We start from the raw sequence: 21,806 nt of genomic DNA on the forward strand, positions 1-21,806 counted from the left end.
ACGCTAACATCCACAAATTGTTTTGTAAATCAGTTCAGCGGTGTTACTAGGTTTCAGAAACAGCATTTTCAATTTTAGAAGTGTTTATTTCTCACTAGCTTTTACATAATATATGACAAATAGGTTATATTTACACACAAACGAAATGGAGTTTCCACCTAGCTAGCAGCATGTGACGTCACCATGCTAATGTGCGCTAAATGGTTTGTAAATACTTCCAGAGGTGTTTATCAGGTTACAAAAACAGTGTTTTAGAAGTGTTTATTTCTCGCTAGCTTTTACATAATATATACATTTTTTTCCATGAATCTGATTGGTTAATCCTGTGAGATTTCAGACCATAAAATATCACTTGGACGGTGGCAAAATATTAAAACCATTTCACATTTGATGTGCCCCCTGACTGCGTTGCTGCGCAGGTGTCAACAATGATGCTGTCACCTGAGACTGACAAACTATTGCAGTGACGATGATCCCGAAATGCGTGGATTTAATGGATTTACCGTGAAGTTAACTTAATGCAGCTGACGAGATGGAGAAATCTGTGGGTCTGCTCACAGAATTTCCAGTTTGGCATAAGACGCTGTTGAAACAGTAAGCTTTGATGAGCCAACCACACGCTTTCACAACAGTTCACCGACCGAATTACTTGCAAAAAGAAACTGTGCAAAATTGGAATTGGATTAGAATGGGAGTAACCCTGTTGTGTCTGATGATTTGCAGACGTTCATGCTGGATTACAGTCGCAAATTGAGTTTTACCGGCTCTGCTAACGCATTGATAAAACTCAATTTGCGACCATAAAATCCAGCATGAACGTCTGCAAATCATCAGACACAACAGGGTTATTCCCTAATTTTCATGTTTTCTAAAAGTGATTCTTTCTTGGAGTGATATTTATATCATATTTCATTACCCTTCACAGCTTCCTCTAGACTAAGGTTCCTATTTTTATGACAACATTAAAGTAAAATTTGTTGAAAATGAGACTGAAGAGAAGTTGGTCTATATTGTATTTGTGTACTGTATATCTTTCTGGGATTTATACAAGCACAACATAAAAATTTTAATTTTATTTAAATGGACTGCATTCATTGAGTGTAAGTTGCCATCAGTAGTTGTTCTTCTGTGTTTCTCTGCACCTCTCAGCTTTGAGGAACTTCTGAAGGAGGAGAAGATGTGCCAGCAGGAGATCACTGCTTATGAGAAGATAGAAAACTGGAACCTTGTTGTCAAATTGGACTCAAAACCCTGTGCATCTTCCACAGTGAAGGTCTGTTGAGCGTTGCTTTACATTCTAGGTTATCATCAGTGGTGGGCACAGCTAACCAAAAAGTTAGCTTTGATAACTGTTAATCCACTAACTGAAAAGTTAGTTTTTATAAAGCTAAACCGATAAACCCATAACAAATTTAGTGGACATTACAGCTAAAAGCTAAACCGATAACTTTTAGATCAGCCTTCTCTCAGCAAAAGAGACCTGGTGACCAGAGAGAAAGGAAAGGAAAGAGAAGCGAAGAGAGAAAAAATTATTTATTTTTCACAACATATAGACTTGCAGGCATATCACAGGAGTCATGCACATGTAAATGGCAGTGTTCATGGCAGTGTGAAGAGCAATTGCCACACATTCACTAAAAGTGCTGAATCACTTAGAATTTTCAGTTTTCAAATTGCCTTTTTTTACAAATGAAATGAATGACGTACTTACAAATACATTACAATACATATTTATTTTTAAAACCAACCACACGTTACGGTTGGTGTTATATACAGACTAAACACTGATGTCAGAAAACTAATTTTCTCATAATGCATTGCGGCATGTATGTTTATAAATGCTAAAACCTTCAAAATCTGCTACAAAACATGTAACAGGCAGGCACTAAAATCTTTGATTTCAGACTTTACAAATGTTTTTAACTGTTAAGCTTTATTCGCTATGCCCGCAAAAATATGTTAGCAGTCTGAAAGTTATCAGAACTAAATTTATTGGAAGCTAATTGGTCTGCTGATGGTTTTCAAAGTTAAAAAGCTAACGTTTTCCACTAAGGAAAACGTCAGCTTCGATGATTAGCGGAACTGTGCCCACCACTGGCTATCGTAATGCTGTTAGCAGAAAATAAAATCAATCAATTTTTTTATATAGCGCCAAATCATAACAAACAGTTGCCCCAAGGCGCTTTATATTGTAAGGCAAGGCCATACAATAATTATGTAAAACCCCAACGGTCAAAACGACCCCCTGTGAGCAAGCACTTGGCTACAGTGGGAAGGAAAAACTCCCTTTTAACAGGAAGAAACCTCCAGCAGAACCAGGCTCAGGGAGGGGCAGTCTTCTGCTGGGACTGGTTGGGGCTGAGGGAGAGAACCAGGAAAAAGACATGCTGTGGAGGGGAGCAGAGATCGATCACTAATGATTAAATGCAGAGTGGTGCATACAGAGCAAAAAGAGAAAGAAACAGTGCATCATGGGAACCCCCCAGCAGTCTACGTCTATAGCAGCATAACTAAGGGATGGTTCAGGGTCACCTGATCCAGCCCTAACTATAAGCTTTAGCAAAAAGCTTCCTTGAGCAGCCTGGTAGGAATGGGGTCTAATAAACATGTTGATGGTTTGGATGAAGTAACTAATGAAAATAACTCCGACAGAACAATCGGAGAGAAAGAGTCTAACCAAATACCGGCATCACTGAAAGCAGCCAAAGATAACGATACGTCTTTGGGATGGTTATGAGTAATTTTTTCTCTAATAGTTAAAATTTTGTTAGCAAAGAAAGTCATGAAGTCATTACTAGTTAAAGTTAAAGGAATACTCAGCTCAATAGAGCTCTGACTCTGTCAGCCTGGCTACAGTGCTGAAAAGAAACCTGGGGTTGTTCTTATTTTCTTCAATTAGTGATGAGTAGAAAGATGTCCTAGCTTTACGGAGGGCTTTTTTATAGAGCAACAGACTGTGAAGATCTTCTAAATTAGTGAGACGCCATTTCCTCTCCAACTTACGGGTTATCTGCTTTAAGCTACGAGTTTGTGAGTTATACCACGGAGTCAGACACTTCTGATTTAAAGCTCTCTTTTTCAGAGGAGCTACAGCATCCAAAGTTGTCTTCAATGAGGATGTAAAACTATTGACGAGATACTCTATCACACTTACAGAGTTTAGGTAGCTACTCTGCACTGTGTTGGTATATGGCATTAGAGAACATAAAGAAGGAATCATATCCTTAAACCTAGTTCTGAAAGACTTCTAGTGTAATGAAACTTATTCCCCACTGCTGGGTAGTCCATCAGAGTAAATGTTATTAAGAAATGATCAGACAGAAGGGAGTTTTCAGGGAATACTGTTAAGTCTTCTATTTCCATACCATAAGTCAGAACAAGATCTAAGATATGATTAAAGTGGTGGGTGGACTCATTTACTTTTTGAGCAAAGCCAATTGAGTCTAATAATAGATTAAATGCAGTGTTGAGGCTGTCATTCTCAGCATCTGTGTGGATGTTAAAATCGCCCACTATAATTATCTTATCTGAGCTAAGCACTAAGTCAGACAAAAGGTCTGAAAATTCACAGAGAAACTCACAGTAACGACCAGGTGGACGATAGATAATAACAAATAAAAATGGTTTTTGGGACTTCCAATTTGGATGGACAAGACTAAGAGACAAGCTTTCAAATGAATTAAAGCTCTGTCTGGGTTTTTGATTAATTAATAAGCTGGAATGGAAGATTGCTGCTAATCCTCCGCCCCGGCCCGTGCTACGAGCATTCTGACAGTTAGTGTGACTCGGGGGTGTTGACTCATTTAAACTAACATATTCATCCTGCTGTAACCAGGTTTCTGTAAGGCAGAATAAATCAATATGTTGATCAATTATTATATCATTTACTAACAGGGACTTAGAAGAGAGAGACCTAATGTTTAACAGACCACATTTAACTGTTTTAGTCTGTGGTGCAGTTGAAGGTGCTATATTTTTTCTTTTTGAATTTTTATGCTTAAATAGATTTTTGCTGGTTATTGGTAGTCTGGGAGCAGGCACCGTCTCTACGGGGATGGGGTAATGAGGGGATGGCAGGGGGAGAGAAGCTGCAGAGAGGTGTGTAAGACTACAACTCTGCTTCCTGGTCCCAACCCTGGATAGTCACGGTTTGGAGGATTTAAGAAAATTGGCCAGATTTCTAGAAATGAGAGCTGCTCCATCCAAAGTGGGATGGATGCCGTCTCTCCTAACAAGACCAGGTTTTCCCCAGAAGCTTTGCCAATTATCTATGAAGCCCACCTCATTTTTTGGACACCACTCAGACAGCCAGCAATTCAAGGAGAACATGCGGCTAAACATGTCACTCCCGGTCCGATTGGGGAGGGGCCCAGAGAAAACTACAGAGTCCGACATTGTTTTTGCAAAGTTACACACCGATTTAATGTTAATTTTAGTGACCTCCGATTGGCGTAACCGGGTGTCATTACTGCCGACGTGAATTACAATCTTACCAAATTTACGTTTAGCCTTAGCCAGCAGTTTCAAATTTCCTTCAATGTCGCCTGCTCTGGCCCCCGGAAGACAATTGACTATGGTTGCTGGTGTCGCTAATTTCACATTTCTCAAAACAGAGTCGCCAATAACCAGAGTTTGATCCTCGGCGGGTGTGTCGTCGAGTGGGGAAAAACGGTTAGAGATGTGAACGGGTTGGCGGTGTACACGGGGCTTCTGTTTAGGGCTACGCTTCCTCCTCACAGTCACCCAGTCGGCCTGCTTTCCCGGCTGCTCGGGATCTGCCAGGGGGGAACTAACGGCGGCTAAGCTACCTTGGTCCGCACCGACTACAGGGGCCTGGCTAGCTGTAGAATTTTCCACGGTGCGGAGCCGAGTCTCCAATTCGCCCAGCCTGGCCTCCAAAGCTACGAATAAGCTACACTTATTACAAGTACCATTACTGCTAAAGGAGGCCGAGGAATAACTAAACATTTCACACCCAGAGCAGAAAAGTGCGGGAGAGACAGGAGAAACCGCCATGCTAAATCGGCTAAGAGCTAGTAGCTACGCTAAGCTAGCAGATTCCTAAAAACATGCAAAGTGAATAATGTGTAAATAATTTAGAGGTGATTCAGCAGAAGGAGTGCGTTAGTTAAGGCACGTAAAGATTACACTGGGAAACAAATCGTAATCTAGATAACTAGATCAATCTAACTGCGCAGATTAAACAGCTAACAGATACAGAAAAACACCGCTGTGCTCCGGAACAGGAAGTGATACAATACCGCAGTGAGAGCCAACCACCAGTAGAGGCCAAAATCACCATTGGCTGCAGTGTGAATGAATATTACAAAATATTATATGGCTGCGATGCTATGTGCGCTCTGATTGGCTGATTACCGGTCGGATTATATTCCCATATCGGACCATGACAGTCACATCCGAAACGCATATTGTCTTTACAAACCAGAAGCTAAAAACGCAATTAGAAAAAGCAAGTCAGACATGAACGTACTCCATATATATCTAAACAGCATCTGAAAACACACACAGATTGAACATTTAACAGCTTAGTAAGTTCCTGCTCTGCTCCGGTATTCTGTCGGGACACTGGCCATCACCTTGGAGGTGGGCTGAGATGAGCCGCTGTCGCTTGGTCCGTACTAATCCTTTAATATTGAGTTCAAATATGTCTCACTCATTACTGCTTGCCTTTGTCTGAAAGTCAGTGTAAAGATATCAGTTGCAAAGCTGAACCTCCCTAATAAACAACAAACTTCATACCCATATAACAAACAGTGTAATCCCAGATGTGTCTGTTAAGAAATGGTGGTGTCAGTCAATTTGTATAATGTGTGAGTTTATATGATGTTAATTTTCAGAATCAGCCATTCGCAGAAATCCTTGCAAGTACTTCTCAAAATCAGCAGTTGATGCTCAGCCAGGAGTTGCATTTATTTATTTATTTATTTTACTTATTTGCATCTTGTTAATTTGTATAATTTGTTGGGATTTGTTTGTTTGTGTTTTCAGATCAAACCAGTGGACAGAGAACATCCTGTAGAGGTCAGAGCATTGGAGTCTTTCCTCCAGAGAACAGGGGGTGCATGTGGCGGCTGGGACCAATACGACCACCAAACCTTCCTTAAGGTAGTACAGGATTTCAGTGTAACATGACTGAGGTTGTTAAATTTGACTTTTTCCTCTCCAGTTATGCTCATTTTCATTTTACTGAAGAAGTAAGTCCTATATGGGATCATGTGTGTGCGTGTGTCGTGTGTGTGTGTCGTGTTTGGCTATTTGATGTGGCTTTAACCCTCTGGGGTCCGAGGGCATTTTTTGGATAGTTCACTTGCCTGGCATAAATGTTTTATTATTGCTGTCAACAGCTCTCCCTGCATCCCACAATCAAGTTTTATGTCTCGTTTTTTCAGGACAACCTGTGCTTTCATAATATATATGCTTTTGTTGTGTTTTATAAGTGTAATAAAGGTTTACAATCAAAAATACGGAAGTTAAAAGTAAAGCGGAAATAACTTTCTCCCCACATTTATTCAAAACACACAGAAAACTATAATAAACAATTGTTTTGACACTTTATAAAGGTAATTTGAGGTCTTGTGTGAAAGACTATAACAAAAAGGTTCAAACAATAAAAACAAATGCACATTTTGAACAATATATACAAAATGGCCTGTGCATTTTTTGTTTTTTTGTTTTTGGTCTTCATGGTAAAAGTAACAAAGTTATCCAGTAACATTCACATACAAACTAGTGGAGCAATCCTGATAGTTACACACTCTTTGTTTGAGCACGTGAGATTGCCATCAGAGGCGCTCCATCTGCTTTCAGTGATCGCTGTGCGTAATGGCGCAGGGCGCATTTGGAGCCCAATAGTATGTACTCATTGGAGCACCCAGGGGGCTATTCAACCAGGCCAACTAGTAACATACAGTGGGGAAAATAAGTAATTGACTCCCTGTCAGTTTTGCAGGTTTTCCCACCTACAAAGAATGGAGAGGTCTGTAATTTTTATCGTAGGTACCCTTCAACTGAGACAAAATCTAAAAAAAAAAAAAAAAAAAAAAAAAAAAAAAAATCCAGAAAATCACATTGTATGATTTTTAAATAATTTAATTTGCATTTTATTGTATAAAATAAGTATTTGACCCCCTGCCAACCAACAAGAATTCTGGCTCTCACAGACCTGTTAATTTGTCTTTAAGAAGCCCTCTTATTCTGCACTCTTTACCTGCATTAATTGCACCTGTTTGAACTTGTTACTTGTATAAAAGACACCTGTTTACACACTCAATTAATCACACTCCAACCTGTCCACCATAGCCAAGACCAAAGAGCTGTTTAAGGACACCAGGGACCAAAAGTAGTTTCTGTAACAATGCAGCACACGCAAGCACAGCCAGCTCTTCTTTCCGTTCTGTCCACTGCCGTACGTAGTCCTGGTTGTAACAGGCAATCCAAGGAGCTTACAAAAATGCTTTAAATCGTCAGCTTTCCAGCAGTTGAAATGATCTAAATCACAGCACTCCTCACTGCTTTCCGCTGCCATAGCTTGTGGGTTGGTAGTCAAAAAATTTAGCCTACCCATAATGCACCGCGCAGCTTATTGCAACGATGTAGTCCGTGATGCTGTGCCCTGACTTCATGTAGTTACAAAAAAAAACCAACAAAAAAAAAACTTTGTGTAGTTCCTCAGTCCAGTGAAAAGTCACGTCAGAAATTTGTCCTGCTTTTCATCCTGACAGCTCTTCATGCTTCCAGACGGCTTACAGAGTAGTGGATTTTTTTGTTGTTGTTGTTAGAAGAATTAGCAGCATCAATTAGCTCCTTCAAATCATTGTCCACCAGCAAAACAAATGACAGTGTTTAGCTAAACGTTTCCCTCAGTTGTGTGAGCATGCGCGGTGGTTGGAGCGTGCAATAGCACATTTCATATAGCACCAAAATTGCATGCTAAAAAAGAACTATTGCACGGTCAATGAAACACAGTGGCAAATAGTATGAGTAATCCATGTCATGTGACATACAACTCACCAATCAAATGACAAGGATCCACTCAGTCGTTATAAAATAGCTTTTATCAAATGCATGCCTTCATTATTATTTAAGCTTGCATATTTTGACAACTCTGTGACAGCACCAACTGTGGTCAGTATATTACATGTTTGCTTCTATAATACCAATATGTAAGTCCTTAAGGGTTCCCTTGAGTCTGACAATCAGAGACCCAATCTGAGAGACCAAGCCAGAATGGGTTTAAATATCAGACTAGTGATGGCCAGATTGGTTCTTCTTCTTTTGCTGCATGTCTCATACCTATATATGTTTAATTTGACTTGAGGGACCACGCGGCCAGAGGTGGCGTCCCCTTGGTTTTCTCCAGCTACTGGGCTCTTCAAAATCCAGACACCTGGATGCTGGACTACGAACAGAGAAACATGCCACATGTCCAAAATGTCAATGCACAATGCAAGTGAAACTCCTCCTTTTAGTCTCCCTCAGTAACCGCTTGTTTGATACAAAATCATTCCAGCAGTACCCAAGGATTCTACAGAGAGACCTAGTACTAAAGACACTCAGTTGACATCTTAGGTCACTGGTTAGCATCCAGATCTCACAACCATACAGTTTTGTTTTGCTTTTCTCATTCTTTGTAAAAAAAACATTGTAACTGTTAGAATGGCTTAAGCAGTGGGTCACCCCACTGCTTTTAAAGTACTGTTATTAGTTGATAAAATTGTTCATGGACTTGCACCTCCCTATCTGGCTGACCTGGTAAGCCCCTATGTACCAGCTCGGGCCCTGCGTTCTCAGGGTGCAGGACTTCTATGTGTTCCCAGGGTGAATAAAAAGTCTGCCCTTCACAGAGCTTTCTCCTACCGTGCCCCAGCTCTGTGGAATGATCTCCCGGCACACATTCGGCAGTCGGATACTGTGGAGACTTTTAAGTCACGTTTAAAGACTCATTTGTTTTCCCTGTTTTATCATTATTGTTATGTGTTTTTATTCTTGTATTCTTTTATGGTCATCTTTTTATTGTGTTTTAAATTTTTAATTTATTTTTTTTATGTTGTGTGAAGCGCCTTGAGATGATTTCATCGTGAATTGGCGCTATATAAATTAATAAATTTGAATTTGTCACCCCTCTGAGTCTGGTCTAATTGAGCTTTCTTCCTCAAAAATGCCAGAGGGAGTTTTTCCTTACCACTGTGCACTTGCAGTGGGGTTGGTAAGGTTAGACCTTTCCCTGTGAAGCGAATTGAGGCAACAATGTCGTGATTTGGCACTGTATAAACACAGTAAATTGAATTGAATTGAACTGAACACAGGCAGCCCCAGGACGCTAAAGATTTAGACCTTCTTTCTACCTCATGACTCCATAAGCTTTTCCATGTGCAGGTGTAATGATGACAGCAATCTGCCTTTGACCTATAACATTAGCTTGAGTTGAAATGTTAAGGTATATCTGACTGAACAGAGAAAAGAGTACCACACCAACTATAATAACTTAAGTTGTCTGTGATGAAAATTCGAGTCAGTGTTTGAGTGAAAATTCAATCAGAAAGAAGATAAATTCACATTCCAAACACAGATCTTTTCCAAAACTCAGTGAACACCAAACTGTGTTTATCGTTCTTGCATATCTTGTCATTGTCTAGTAAATATAATTATAGTTTTACTTGCATTCTCTTTTCACTTATCGTGTTTTCAGTGGTGGCTCTACACTTAACTACTCCCTGGGCAAGACTCCCCCCCCATCCAAAAAACAGACAAAATTTTGCACAAACTGACATTTTTTTTCCTTATTTTATTATTATTTTAATATTTTAGAAGTGCCCCTGAAATTGCAATTGAAATGGACATCAAAAGACTGCAGGCTACAATATCACTCTTATACAAAACTTCCATGAATTGCAAATTTGAATAAACATGCCTTTACATGCTAAATGTCTGTCATTAAATGCTATATTAATCTTTTTTTCAAGGAGGAATGATTAGCTCTTTTATTAAGGTGCACATTTGTCTCAACATTTAGTTTAATGTTTGTGAAACCACCCAAAGCAGTTCTGCATTTTTAAAGGTAAAAAGTGGTCACACCATTTTCTTGCCTATTTATATCTGTTGTCAACCGTCAGTCATATCGACTATGGTGTAGCACCAAAAGGATCACCTTGTTTGACTATGTGGACCACTCGTATATTTATGTCCTCTGTGACATTTCTGACATATGAAGGCAATCGCCTGTTGTAGATGTGAACTCCTTTTCTGGGTGCAGAGTTCTGGTTCTGTGGACTTTGCCCTGCCTGCGGAGCCGGACAGCAGGATCCTGCTGAGTGTAACAGCTGAGAAATGGGATCACTGCAGGATGCTCCATCCAGAGTCAAAGCGGAGCAGAGCACAGAGAAGAGTGCCGGTCCCAGGGGACAACGCAGGAGATAACCACCAAACCTTTCACACTGGTTCTGTTCTGTTCATGTCAGTCAGCAAGCAGGGGCACCTACAGCTGCAGGGAGGAAGTGCCAATTTGCTAATTCCCCACATAGTGATATGCTAACCACTTTGGGGTGCAGATGATGATTAATTACGGGAGTTGAAAACTAGCAGTAGCTATACTGTTTGCATCGCATCAGCTGCAAACTTTGTTTTGTAACTGTTTGATTGCATTGTCCCTGTCAAATAAATTACTTTTTCTTAAGTGTTTGTGCTGCCCCCCATGTGTCATGAAAAAATGCACCCTGATTGCACAGAGCACTAATCCTTGAACAGGTAATGTTTAATGATGAAGGTAGAGGGCAGCACGGTGCAGCAGGAGTAGAGAGTTCTGACCTCACAGCAGAAGAAGGTCTGGGCTTCAAAGCCCACCTGTCCCCATTCTCCTCAAAGTGCATCCAACATACAACTTGTGAAAAATCAACATAGCGACCCTGAGAAAAATGGGAGCAACTGTAAGAATCACTCACTTGAGCAATAATGATGCTTTTCTACTCTGAAACAGGGGTCAAAGATCAAATGTCAATATGTCATATTGCTTTGCCAATAGGATTCTTGCCTAATTCATTGTAGTATTTTTTGAATGACAGGTGTGGATGAAGCACAGTGGACAACCAGCCTACAGATCGGAGGCCAAACTACACCTGCCAGGTAAAACCCTGGAGGAGATTGAGCAACATGAGGACTGGCATCAGAAACTGATCCACCTACAAGACAGGAAAAGAGAGGTAGGGAACACTGAGAAAACAATGAATCAGCTCAAAAGAAAAGACATTTTTCAAACTATAATCAGGATGTCAAGAAGAGGTTTTTGGGAAGCCATCATTTAAATGTTTTCTGCAGGCTATTCAGCGGTGGAAGGCCAGCAAGCAGCAGAACAGACAGCAGCAAGAGGAGGCAGAAACCGAAAGGACGGAGAGAGAGGCCAAACGACAAGCCCAGCAACACAGGTGAATGTGAAATACAGACGAGTAAATGTTTGCACTCACTAGGTCTGAGTGAGGGGAAAACTCTGACCAGTTTGGTATCGTGACTGTTTCAGATTCTTCTGTCTTCTTCTGTTTCAGGGCTGAGCGGGAAAGGATGGAGGTGTCACACCGACTGAAAGAGTGGAGGGAAGAGAGGAAAAAGAAAGAGGAAGAGAGAGAGAAGCAAAGGCTGGCTGAGGAGCTACACAAGAGGAGGCAGGCAAAGGTACACATGTGAAATGTTATTTACAGTCACACGTGTTAAATTACATCATCATCTCTGTGTGTTCATTTTGGTTTTTTGTGTCAGTTGTTGTGAAAGAGGTTAAATAATCAGTGTCAGTACTGTGATACGGCATATGTACTGTTTGTTTCACTGAAAAATATGGAAGTTTGGTTTGAAACTTGAAAGCTGGTGTTAACCAATCAGACTGCTTTATGTTTACCAGGAAGAGCGTCACCGTCAGCTGGAGGTAAAGCTCATCATTGAAGAGCAGCTACGACAACAGACAGCAGAGAAAGAGGAAGAGAAGAGGAGGAGGCAAGATGAGGAACAGAAAGCAAGTGACAAGAGGAGGAAGGAAGCAACTAAGAGCATCAAACACTTCAGTGAGCGGGTACAGACAGTTACGTTACAAGTCTGTAGAAATCAGTGTTTATGTTACCGTGTTTGGATTGATGTTCTCCACAGGGAGCGTCTGCTCTCTTTTCAGCGCATCACCACCCTCCAAATAACAAGAACGAGAACAGGGATCTGTGAGCACATACATCCTCCAAGGCCGGACAGTCATTTTATTTTGCTTCAATGAAATAACATTATTGTGTCTTACATTCCACTCATCCTCATCTGGATATGCACACAAAGTTTCACTTGTTGGCTGACTGTCATGGTGAATGCATGACTGACAACTTTCACCAAGATCTGCAAATTAGTTTTTAACAAATTGATTACAATGCCTCTCTGTGTTAAAAAAATGATAAAGATTCCAGATCCCAATTAAGGCTACGGTTGGGAATCCAGATGGTATACAAGAATGCACAGTCGTACACTGAGCGGTAATCTGTACCGTGACATTCAGTTGGCTTAGTGTTGGCTTGATCCCCTTGGTAGATAAATTAGGACATAATCACTGAAGCATATTTGAAAAGCATATTTGAAAAATAACAACCAGCTGTATTGCTGACCTAACCACACTACCACATTGGGATTTGGGTAAATATTAATATTGTTCATTTTGCTTTCAATTTTAAAGATGGCGGCTTGTTATTTATGACGACAAAAAAAAAAGAAAAATTCTTGTTTCTATTTATTCATTGTTGTGGCTGATTGATTATGGCAGAGAAACATGAAAAAGAGCCAGCTAAAAAAAAAAAAGAAAACATAACAGTGGAAGAATAACAAGTTACAATAATTGAAAATTCAGTTAAATTTATTTTGACATCACCAAATCACAACATAAGTTGCCCCAAGGTGCTTCACGTGAGTAAGGTCTAATGCTACCCTTGAGTAAACACATTGACAGTAGTGGTTAGGAACATGTCCCTCGGCTGTTTTTTTTTGTTTGTTTTTTGTTTTTTTAATCAAGGAAGAAACCTCAAGCAGACCAGACTCAGTGGGGTGACCATCTCCTTTGGCCATATTAACGACAGCAAAATAAATACAACAAAGCACAACAAAGAAATGTCAAACACACAGAGACAGAAATGTTGCGGCTCAGCAACCACACACATAATTGCATTTGCAATGACCAGTGGCTCAGAAGACATCCAAATGGTGAAGAGCAGGGCCTCAGTAAATGGACTTTAATTAGTGAGTCTGTCATCAAAGCTCGATCATAGAAGGAACATTCTCTACAATGTGTCCATAACATGCTTCCAGAAGTTCTCAGCATACTCCAAATTTTCATAGTTTCCAATAGATGTCACGTATCCCATTCTTGGAAGGATCCTGGAGGATCAGATGGATGGCTGTTGGATGGACATAAGGAACTAAAGCTCCAAATTAAATCAACTGCACCAAGGTCTTGTAATTGACAAACTGTTCAGTAAAGTGGGTGGTCCTTCGAGAGTCTTGGTGAAACCTGATCATGGTCAATTTCAAGCTCCTCCAATTTAGATCTAGTGCAGTTGCTGACACACGCAGTGATGGATTGCATTTCTACGTACCCTTCTGGTCTTGCAGCAGGTGGGGGATAAAAATCTGAAGGATCCTTGGTTACCACTGACTTTGGTTACCACTGACATGACTCGCATAAGCCTCCTCAGGGAGGCTTATGCGAGGAGTATTACCGTATTTTCCGGACTATAAGTCGCACTTTTTTACATGTTTTGGCAGGGGGTGCGACCTATACTCCAGAGCGACTTATAAATGAAAAATATACCGGTAGATTCTCAATTAATTTACCGTAATAAAACAATTTTACGTGACAGAGTCGCTCTATGTTTTAAAATGGCCGGAAATGCAATGCATCATGGGCACTGTAGTATGGCAGCCGTCCTATAGGTCACGCTGGTCGCGATAACCAATCAGAGAACAGAACATTGGACGCGTATTCCTCACTTCACCCAGACAATGATTGTGAAACAGCGTGTGAAGCAGACGAACACGGTGCTTATTCCGGGAGGGCTAACAAAACAGCTTCAACCCTTGAATATCAGTGTGACCAGAGTTGATGCTCAGAGCTGTGTGGGAGCACTGGGTGAGCGACGGCGGAGGATTAGCATCTGCACTTGGAAGGAGCTGGCTTCGACACCACAGGGAGGTCATGAGCTGCGCAGGTAGGTGCTGCATGGTTCGGCTCGCAATGTGGTCCGCAAAATGCAAACATATCCATAGGTAAAATGCAGCTCACGAGAGGGCGCTCAAGGCTTGTGTGACTGTTCCTGCGACTTCTGACTACCATAGAAAAATTACAATTTCAACATTACTGATAACAAGACAATGGAGAAGGCCAGAAAAAAATGCCACCAAAAAGAAAAGCATACTCTGCAGATTACAAGTTGCGACTGGTGAAATATGCATCCGAAAACAGTAATCGAGCAGCAGAGAGAGAGTTTGGAGTGAGTGAGAAACTTGTGAGGGACTGGAGGAAAGCGGAGGTTACTCTAACCACCATGAAAAAAACAAAAAAAGCTAATCGCGGGCTAAAACCTACAGGAGCGAGTCCGCACATGGGTGCTCGAACAATGTGCAGATATTATCATCATAATATAATATTATCATCTGAACTTTCATGTTAAGTTAACATACCTGTATGTCCATGCGACTTATACTCCAGTGCGACTTATCTATGGTTTATTTTTCTTTATAATGGATAAAGTGGCTGGTGTGACTTATACTCCGGTGCGACTTATAGTCCAGAAAATACGGTAGTTGCATTCAGGGAACGTCTGATACAACATTTTGTCCAAGTGGCGCATTTCTCTGGATATGATCCAGTACACAAGTGCCTCATTGTTGAGGACCCCTGCGGCTGAAGAAGGGCCAAGAAGACAATCACATTTCACCTGGCTGCAGCAGATAGATGGTTACTTTTGAGAGGTGGGAATGGATTGGTTGACTCCATGGGTGGTTGCTGTCTGGGATTCAAGGCGGTTCCATAATGGATGCCTAGACATGTGGAACCAGCACATGCTGCCAGACTTGACTTGGGATAAAAATACCAAGTAAGCCGGCATTGCCTTTCTCTCTGCTTTTCTGCAGGATCTTCACAAGCTTGAGACAAAGCTTCAAGAGAAACAGCTGAGGGAGCAACAGGTAGAGGAGCGACAGAAGAGAATTGCTGCTAAGTTTAAAGAGAAGGTGAGAGTTGAAAAGGCAACAGGCTGATAATACTTGAATGAATATCTTATAATACATAAGGACTCAGTTAATTTAATATTTTCAATACAACCTGAAAGTGTTGTGTGTTGGGGGGGTGTGGCTGGACATTTTGTTGTTCTTTTCTTTTCTTTGCTCTCCAGCTGGTATGAAAACTGATTTGTCTGTGGAGAAGGTGCTAGCTGAAGAGTCCTTCACCCTCATCAACATCATGTGCAGCACCTGTGGATGGTGCTCACATCCTCATCAACATCATGTGCAGCACCTGTGGATGGTGCTCACATGCAACCTTAAAGACTTTCAGCTGAAGCAGATAATTAGATGGCGTTCTGCATTTAAGCCATGTGTGATTCAAGCAGAATTGCCGGGAACTCGACCTTCTGATGTTCGTTTGTGAGACGCTGAGGACCGCGCCTGGGTTTGACACATCGTGCCTGTGAAGCAGGAAGGGTGAGGGACACATGCTGTCAGCACACATCAGAGGTGATTAATTGTTTGACTACTTGTTGATAGTAACTTGGTATTTTGTTACGCAGTAGATTTGAATTGTGATGAGAATTGTGCAGCTCGCTTCTCACTGCTGTGGCGTGCGGACAAGTGATCCTCCACCTGTTGTGAGAGGCTGCTCATTTGCATAAAGCTTAAAATACAGACCTGAATGTGTTGCTGATGGTGTGTGTCTTTTGAAGGATATTGGTTGTAACTGCTGAATTACCTCACCTCTTCTATCCTTCACAGAGAGTCGGTTTGTCGTGTCCACCTGGGGGGTGTTTGGCGGTAACAGTGAGTCCAGAAGCGCCGGGCTTCGATCCTTTTGGGCGCTGGAGAGCGTGCCAGCCTTCACTCCACCAGAATGACGCTGTTTTAGTTTCTACACTTTGTTTAGCACCAGAGGGTGACACAATAAATTGTTTTTGTTATTGGAACCGCTTTCTGGTTATTTTAGCGCTGGGTTCCGTCAGACGTAGGTCCGCTCCTCAACCCGCGTCGACACATAACAGTAGTTCCCAGCCATTCCATAATGGACCCAGCGGCAGAGGCGGTTCCTTTTGCCGAAAAAGTTCAAGAACACTTGGAGACATTATGGGAGCAATTACAGCTTCTCGCAAACCAAATTAAACAAACAGACGCCCGTGTTACGGAGCTTGCAGCGCAAGCCGTTCCGCTTCCTGCTGCTCCAGCTGCGGCACCATCAATACCAGTGCAGATAACTCCGTCACCCAGAGATTCGGCGTCCGAACCGATTATTTGTCATCCGGAGCCTTATGCGGGAGACGTTGAAGCCTGTGCTTCGTTTTTGATGCAATGGTTTCTGGTTTTTGCTCAGCGACCGGCTTCCTTCTCTTCTGATGGGAGCCGTGTTTCATATGTGACAAATTTGCTCCGAGGTGACGCCTTAGCTTGGGTCACAGCGTTGTGGAGTAACAACTCGCCATTGTTAGGATCCTTTAAGGATTTCTCCCGGGAGTTCCGACTGGTTTTTGACCATCCGGTGAAAACGAATACCGTTGCCCAACGGTTGCTGAATCTCAGGCAGGGGAGGCGGAGTGCGGCGGAGTATTCCGTAGACTTCCGGATTTTTTCTGCTCAGTCAGGTTGGAATGCCGCAGCTTTACGAGGAGTGTTTGTAGATGGGTTAAATGAGTCATTAAAAGACGAGCTGGCAGTCCATGACGAGCCAAACGATTTAGATGAGCTAATATCGTTGGTGATTCGTCTAGATGATCGGATGAAGGAGCGTGGACGCAAGAGAGGGCGGCCATCAGAGCGGGTTTTTTCGTCTCGGGGCTTTCCCCGACACAGATCTGGGCCGCCTCTTCTTCGCCCCACTGAGGCTCCTCCAACGGGACCTCTGGCTCCTCTTGCTGACGAGCCCATGCAGCTCGGACAAGCAGAGACCACTGTATTGCCCCGACATATAAGCGTCAAGAAAAATAATGGTGACGTATCTCCAGGTGTTCTGGGACAGGCAAAATAACACATACACAAAAAAAAAAAAACCTGTATGGGTTAATGTTTTGTTTTCTTTGAATAGGGGTTATAATTTGTTTGGGGAGTCAGAGGCGTGTCTGGTGGAGTGAACGTTAGGCGGTTAGAAGCCCGTCTGGGCTCACTTGATCGTTATTTTTTATGTGTAGTTAGGTATTTTCTGTTTGGGGTTTTGGGTCGTTTTATTTTGTTGTTTTTTTATTTCCCTACATCCCTAACCCCAACCTCACTTGCCCCAAGACCGTTTGTCTTGTGGGTTGTGGGGTGGTGCAGGTTGGTCACGCTGAGCGTTCTCAGAAGACCTCTGCACCTGGGGGGGGGGGGTGTTAGGGGCGTTTTTCTTGGTTTGGTTAGGGCCCGGTTCCACTCCAGCCTCGGTGAGCCTTTGTACCGTTCGTCATTGGTGTTGCCGGGGTGTGGTGCAGCGGGAACATACCTCAGTCGGAGGGGTGGGCCGATCTGTTGCCGTTCGCCATTTCGGTAGTTCCACCCCTCCCGAGAGGCTGGGGTATGGTCGAGTTGGGGCACCGGACGTATTTCCGGTTTTCCGCTGCGCCTTGGGGTTGGGGCTGGGTTAGTTTTTTCCTGTTCCCTTCCCCGGCTTAATGTTTTGAGCCGTTCGCCGAAATTGAGCCGCCGAGGGGCTCTGGGAGGGACCTGGGGTTTTTCGGGGTGCCGGGGAAGGTAACAGGGTTTATGGTTGTTTTATTTGCCCCCGGGGTTGTTTTAGGTAGTCCTCCGGGGGTTGGACTTTGATTTTGTTTTGTTTCCTTCTGGGTTCCACCTCCAGGGTTGATGGGACGGTCCTCTGGGGGGGAATTGGCTTGTGGGGCCGACTAGCCAAGTGTGGCCGGGTCTGGGGTTCCGGGGTTGTGGGGAGGGTGCCTCCTGGGGTTTGATGGTACGGTCCTCTGGGGGGCGCCGTTTGCTCCATGTATACCTGGGGACCTTTGTGGGATTCCGGTTCTGGCTATTCCTCCTGGAACCGGCGGTAAAGGCCTTCTGGGGGGGGGGGGGGGGGTTGGGCTCTGCAGGCCGTTCTGGGGGGGTTGTTTGTTATTTTTCTTTTATGCATTTATGTTTGTATTGTGTTTGTGGGGCTGTGTTGGGTTTTTGCGTTTGGGAGTTTTTCTTTTCTTCCCGGGGTTGGATGGGACAGTCCCCTGGGGAGGTTTTGGGTGGGTTTTATGTTTTTTCTTGTGTGTTGGAATATACTAGGGACTGTTTTGGGGTTTTTGTTGATGCCAGCCGGCCTTCCAGCTGCGGTGCCCTGTCCTGCTGTCTGTGGTGGACCTTGGGAGCGTTGTGCTGTCTGCTTCCTGACGAGGACCCCGGAGGGAGGTGCTGTTCTCGGCCTGGTCTGTTCGGTCGCCGGGAGGCTTCCCGTTAAAGGGGGGGTACTGTTGTGTGTTGGGGGGGTGTGGCTGGACATTTTGTTGTTCTTTTCTTTTCTTTGCTCTCCAGGTGGTATGAAAACTGATTTGTCTGTGGAGAAGGTGCTGGCTGAAGAGTCCTTCACCCTCATCAACATCATGTGCAGCACCTGTGGATGGTGCTCACATCCTCATCAACATCATGTGCAGCACCTGTGGATGGTGCTCACATGCAACCTTAAAGACTTTCAGCTGAAGCAGATAATTAGATGGCGTTCTGCATTTAAGCCATGTGTGATTCAAGCAGAATTGCCGGGAACTCGACCTTCTGATGTTCGTTTGTGAGACGCTGAGGACCGCGCCTGGGTTTGACACATCGTGCCTGTGAAGCAGGAAGGGTGAGGGACACATGCTGTCAGCACACATCAGAGGTGATTAATTGTTTGACTACTTGTTGATAGTATCTTGGTATTTTGTTACGCAGTAGATTTGAATTGTGATGAGAATTGTGCAGCTCGCTTCTCACTGCTGTGGCGTGCGGACAAGTGATCCTCCACCTGTTGTGAGAGGCTGCTCATTTGCATAAAGCTTAAAATACAGACCTGAATGTGTTGCTGATGGTGTGTCTTTTGAAGGATATTGGTTGTAACTGCTGACTTACCTCACCTCTTCTATCCTTCACAGAGAGTCGGTTTGTCGTGTCCACCTGGGGGGTGTTTGGCGGTAACAGTGAGTCCAGAAGCGCCGGGCTTCGATCCTTTTGGGCGCTGGAGAGCGTGCCAGCCTTCACTCCACCAGAATGACGCTGTTTTAGTTTCTACACTTTGTTTAGCACCAGAGGGTGACACAATAAATTGTTTTTGTTATTCGAACCGCTTTCTGGTTATTTTAGCGCTGGGTTCCGTCAGACGCAGGTCCGCTCCTCAACCCGCGTCGACACATAACAGAAAGTCTGTAAAATAAAAAAACATCCTAATTTAATTTCATCCTAATAGTTTATTTGGTCTATGTTTTTCTCTTTTTTGTGTTGTTACTCTGAAAATTCTAAAACAAAAAAGTTTGTATCTGCTTAGAAGTAACTGAGATACTGGGATATGGTTGTGATTTACTTCTTTCTTATGCAGGTGGACAGTCACGTCAGCAGTGATCCCTCCAGGCTTACTCGCCCCACTAAAGGCTGGGAAGAGCGAGTGAAGCATGTTGGATCTTCAGGGGGCGGTCCTATGCTGCAGATGTTTCACAGGTTTGCACTACTTTATATATTATAGTTGCTAGGTCGTTTGATGCTAGAAGAGCACCTGCCCTGATTGTTTTCCATTGTGACCTGCTCTACTCACCTCACTTTAATTAAATCTCCCATTTCCCAGCTTATGATTGGCTATGCAGTGGGCACACCTGACTTTGCTGATTAGCTGTGGGAGAAGTAGCGGGAGATGGAAAACATGCAGGGAAGGTGCTGTTCAGGAACAGGGTTGGAGATCCTTCATGTACAGTGCATCAATAAAATGTTCACAGCGCTTCACTTTTTCCACATTTTATGTTGCAGCCTTATTCCAAAATAGATTAAATTAATTTTTCCCTCAAAATTCTAGGCCCCGTTCTGCCATGTACAAATTGATGCCATGTACATGTCATTTCTTTTTTCATGTTGTCATTATGAGGTGTTGTGTGTAGAATTTTGAGGGGAAAAAATGAATTTACTCCATTTTGGAATAAGGCTGAAACATAACAAAATGTAGAAAAAGTGAAGCGCTGTGAATACTTTCTGGATGTACCGTAGCCTATCAAGGCATGCTTGTGATAGAAAGGGATGGTTTGTTGATTAACTTGAAAGCATGGCAAAAAAGTAGAACAACAAATAAGTCTTCGAGAGGTCCTGAGGCCCATCAGGCTGCTGCGTATTCCCAGATATCACCACATGTTGCACATGAAAGTCTACAACTCCCCCTGGATGGGACGCCAGTCCAGTACAGGTTACTTCCCCAGCCAAGGCCCATACCTATTTACACCTGGATGACTGTCACAAGTTACCACAACCTGCCACTGCAGGTTGTCTTGTCTAAGGACACGGGTAACCTGAAGGACACTTCTGGAATCAAACTCCAGTCTATAGGATGTAGTATTGATAGTCTCACTCCTATCTCACAAAGCCACCTACTCTACTAGATGCCTGTTTATTATTTCATTTTAGTTTTTATAAATTTGTAGTTTTAATCAGTATAATTTTAATTGGATGTTAATGGATAGGTAATTAAAATATGCAGGTTCAGTATTTAACAATAGTAATAAAGAAAAGCGCACCTGCTTACAAACTGAAATATTCTGTTTTCTTGCAGAGCTGTTCCCACTTGGAGACAAGGCCTATAATTAGCAGCAGCAGAAGCCAACTGGACTTAGGTGATGTTAAACCTCTTATCTGACCTTTGTGATCCTTAAAGTGAATGCTTGGTGGTGGCACCAGAGGCATATGCTCTTGTGATTATCTTGGTCTCTCTATGTAATTATATTGGTATTTATTTATGTATGTGTATATGTTTGCAAGATGTCTTAGGAATGCCTAATCCAAACTTTATCAAACTTGGCAGGTACTTTTGGTTCATGGATTTGAAGAAAATATTTGATTTTTGGTGAGGTTTGATCAAGGAATAAGGTGAGAGGGCAAGGTCAAATTTCTGGCTTCATGCTCATATGTAGGACATACTTTACTGTTAGTGAACTTTACTGATGAAAAGCCCATGTAACATTTTCATTGCATGCTTGATACTTTGAAATTTGTTTGTGGTGACACTATACTGTTTGAGCACTTTTGACGTCTACACAAACAACCAAGTCTGGCACACCAAGGTATGTTCTTCATAGCAACTGTAAATAAATGTACATATTAATTAGGTCATGGGGACATTTAGTGTAGCAGAGGCACACAATGCTCTGAGTCCTATTCAGGTTTTTCCAGATATTATTAATAGAACTCAGTTAACAAAGGTGATAATGCCTTTATTTGAATGTTTTGATCCTATTTTGTAATGTTGTTTCCTGTTATTTAATTGTTGGAAGCCCAGATAAAATCAGGATGGGTCAGCTTCCATTTAAAAAAAAAAAAAAAAACGAAAAAAAAAAGTGGAAAAACCCCAGCACAAAATAATTTATTTTCAGCTTTTAAGAAAATAC

The 21,806-nt window shown here is 42.6% G+C and overlaps 1 protein-coding gene across 1 annotated transcript in view; it reads left to right on the plus strand.

Moving 5' to 3' along the window:
- The window catches only part of LOC117510669 (coiled-coil domain-containing protein 112), a 44,760-nt gene extending 22,980 nt beyond the window's left edge, over positions 1-21,780 (plus strand). The window contains exons 6-14 of the mRNA XM_034170473.1: positions 1,150-1,273; positions 6,010-6,126; positions 11,079-11,216; positions 11,332-11,438; positions 11,556-11,682; positions 11,906-12,073; positions 15,160-15,258; positions 19,763-19,881; positions 20,975-21,780. Coding sequence (XP_034026364.1) covers positions 1,150-1,273; positions 6,010-6,126; positions 11,079-11,216; positions 11,332-11,438; positions 11,556-11,682; positions 11,906-12,073; positions 15,160-15,258; positions 19,763-19,881; positions 20,975-21,005 — 1,030 coding nt within the window. The 3' untranslated portion in view covers positions 21,006-21,780. The remainder of the gene's footprint in view (positions 1-1,149; positions 1,274-6,009; positions 6,127-11,078; positions 11,217-11,331; positions 11,439-11,555; positions 11,683-11,905; positions 12,074-15,159; positions 15,259-19,762; positions 19,882-20,974) is intronic.
- The last annotated feature ends 26 nt before the right edge of the window (positions 21,781-21,806 follow it).

The sequence above is a fragment of the Thalassophryne amazonica genome, chromosome 5, assembly GCF_902500255.1.
Source record: "Thalassophryne amazonica chromosome 5, fThaAma1.1, whole genome shotgun sequence".
Lineage (NCBI taxonomy): Eukaryota > Metazoa > Chordata > Actinopteri > Batrachoidiformes > Batrachoididae > Thalassophryne > Thalassophryne amazonica.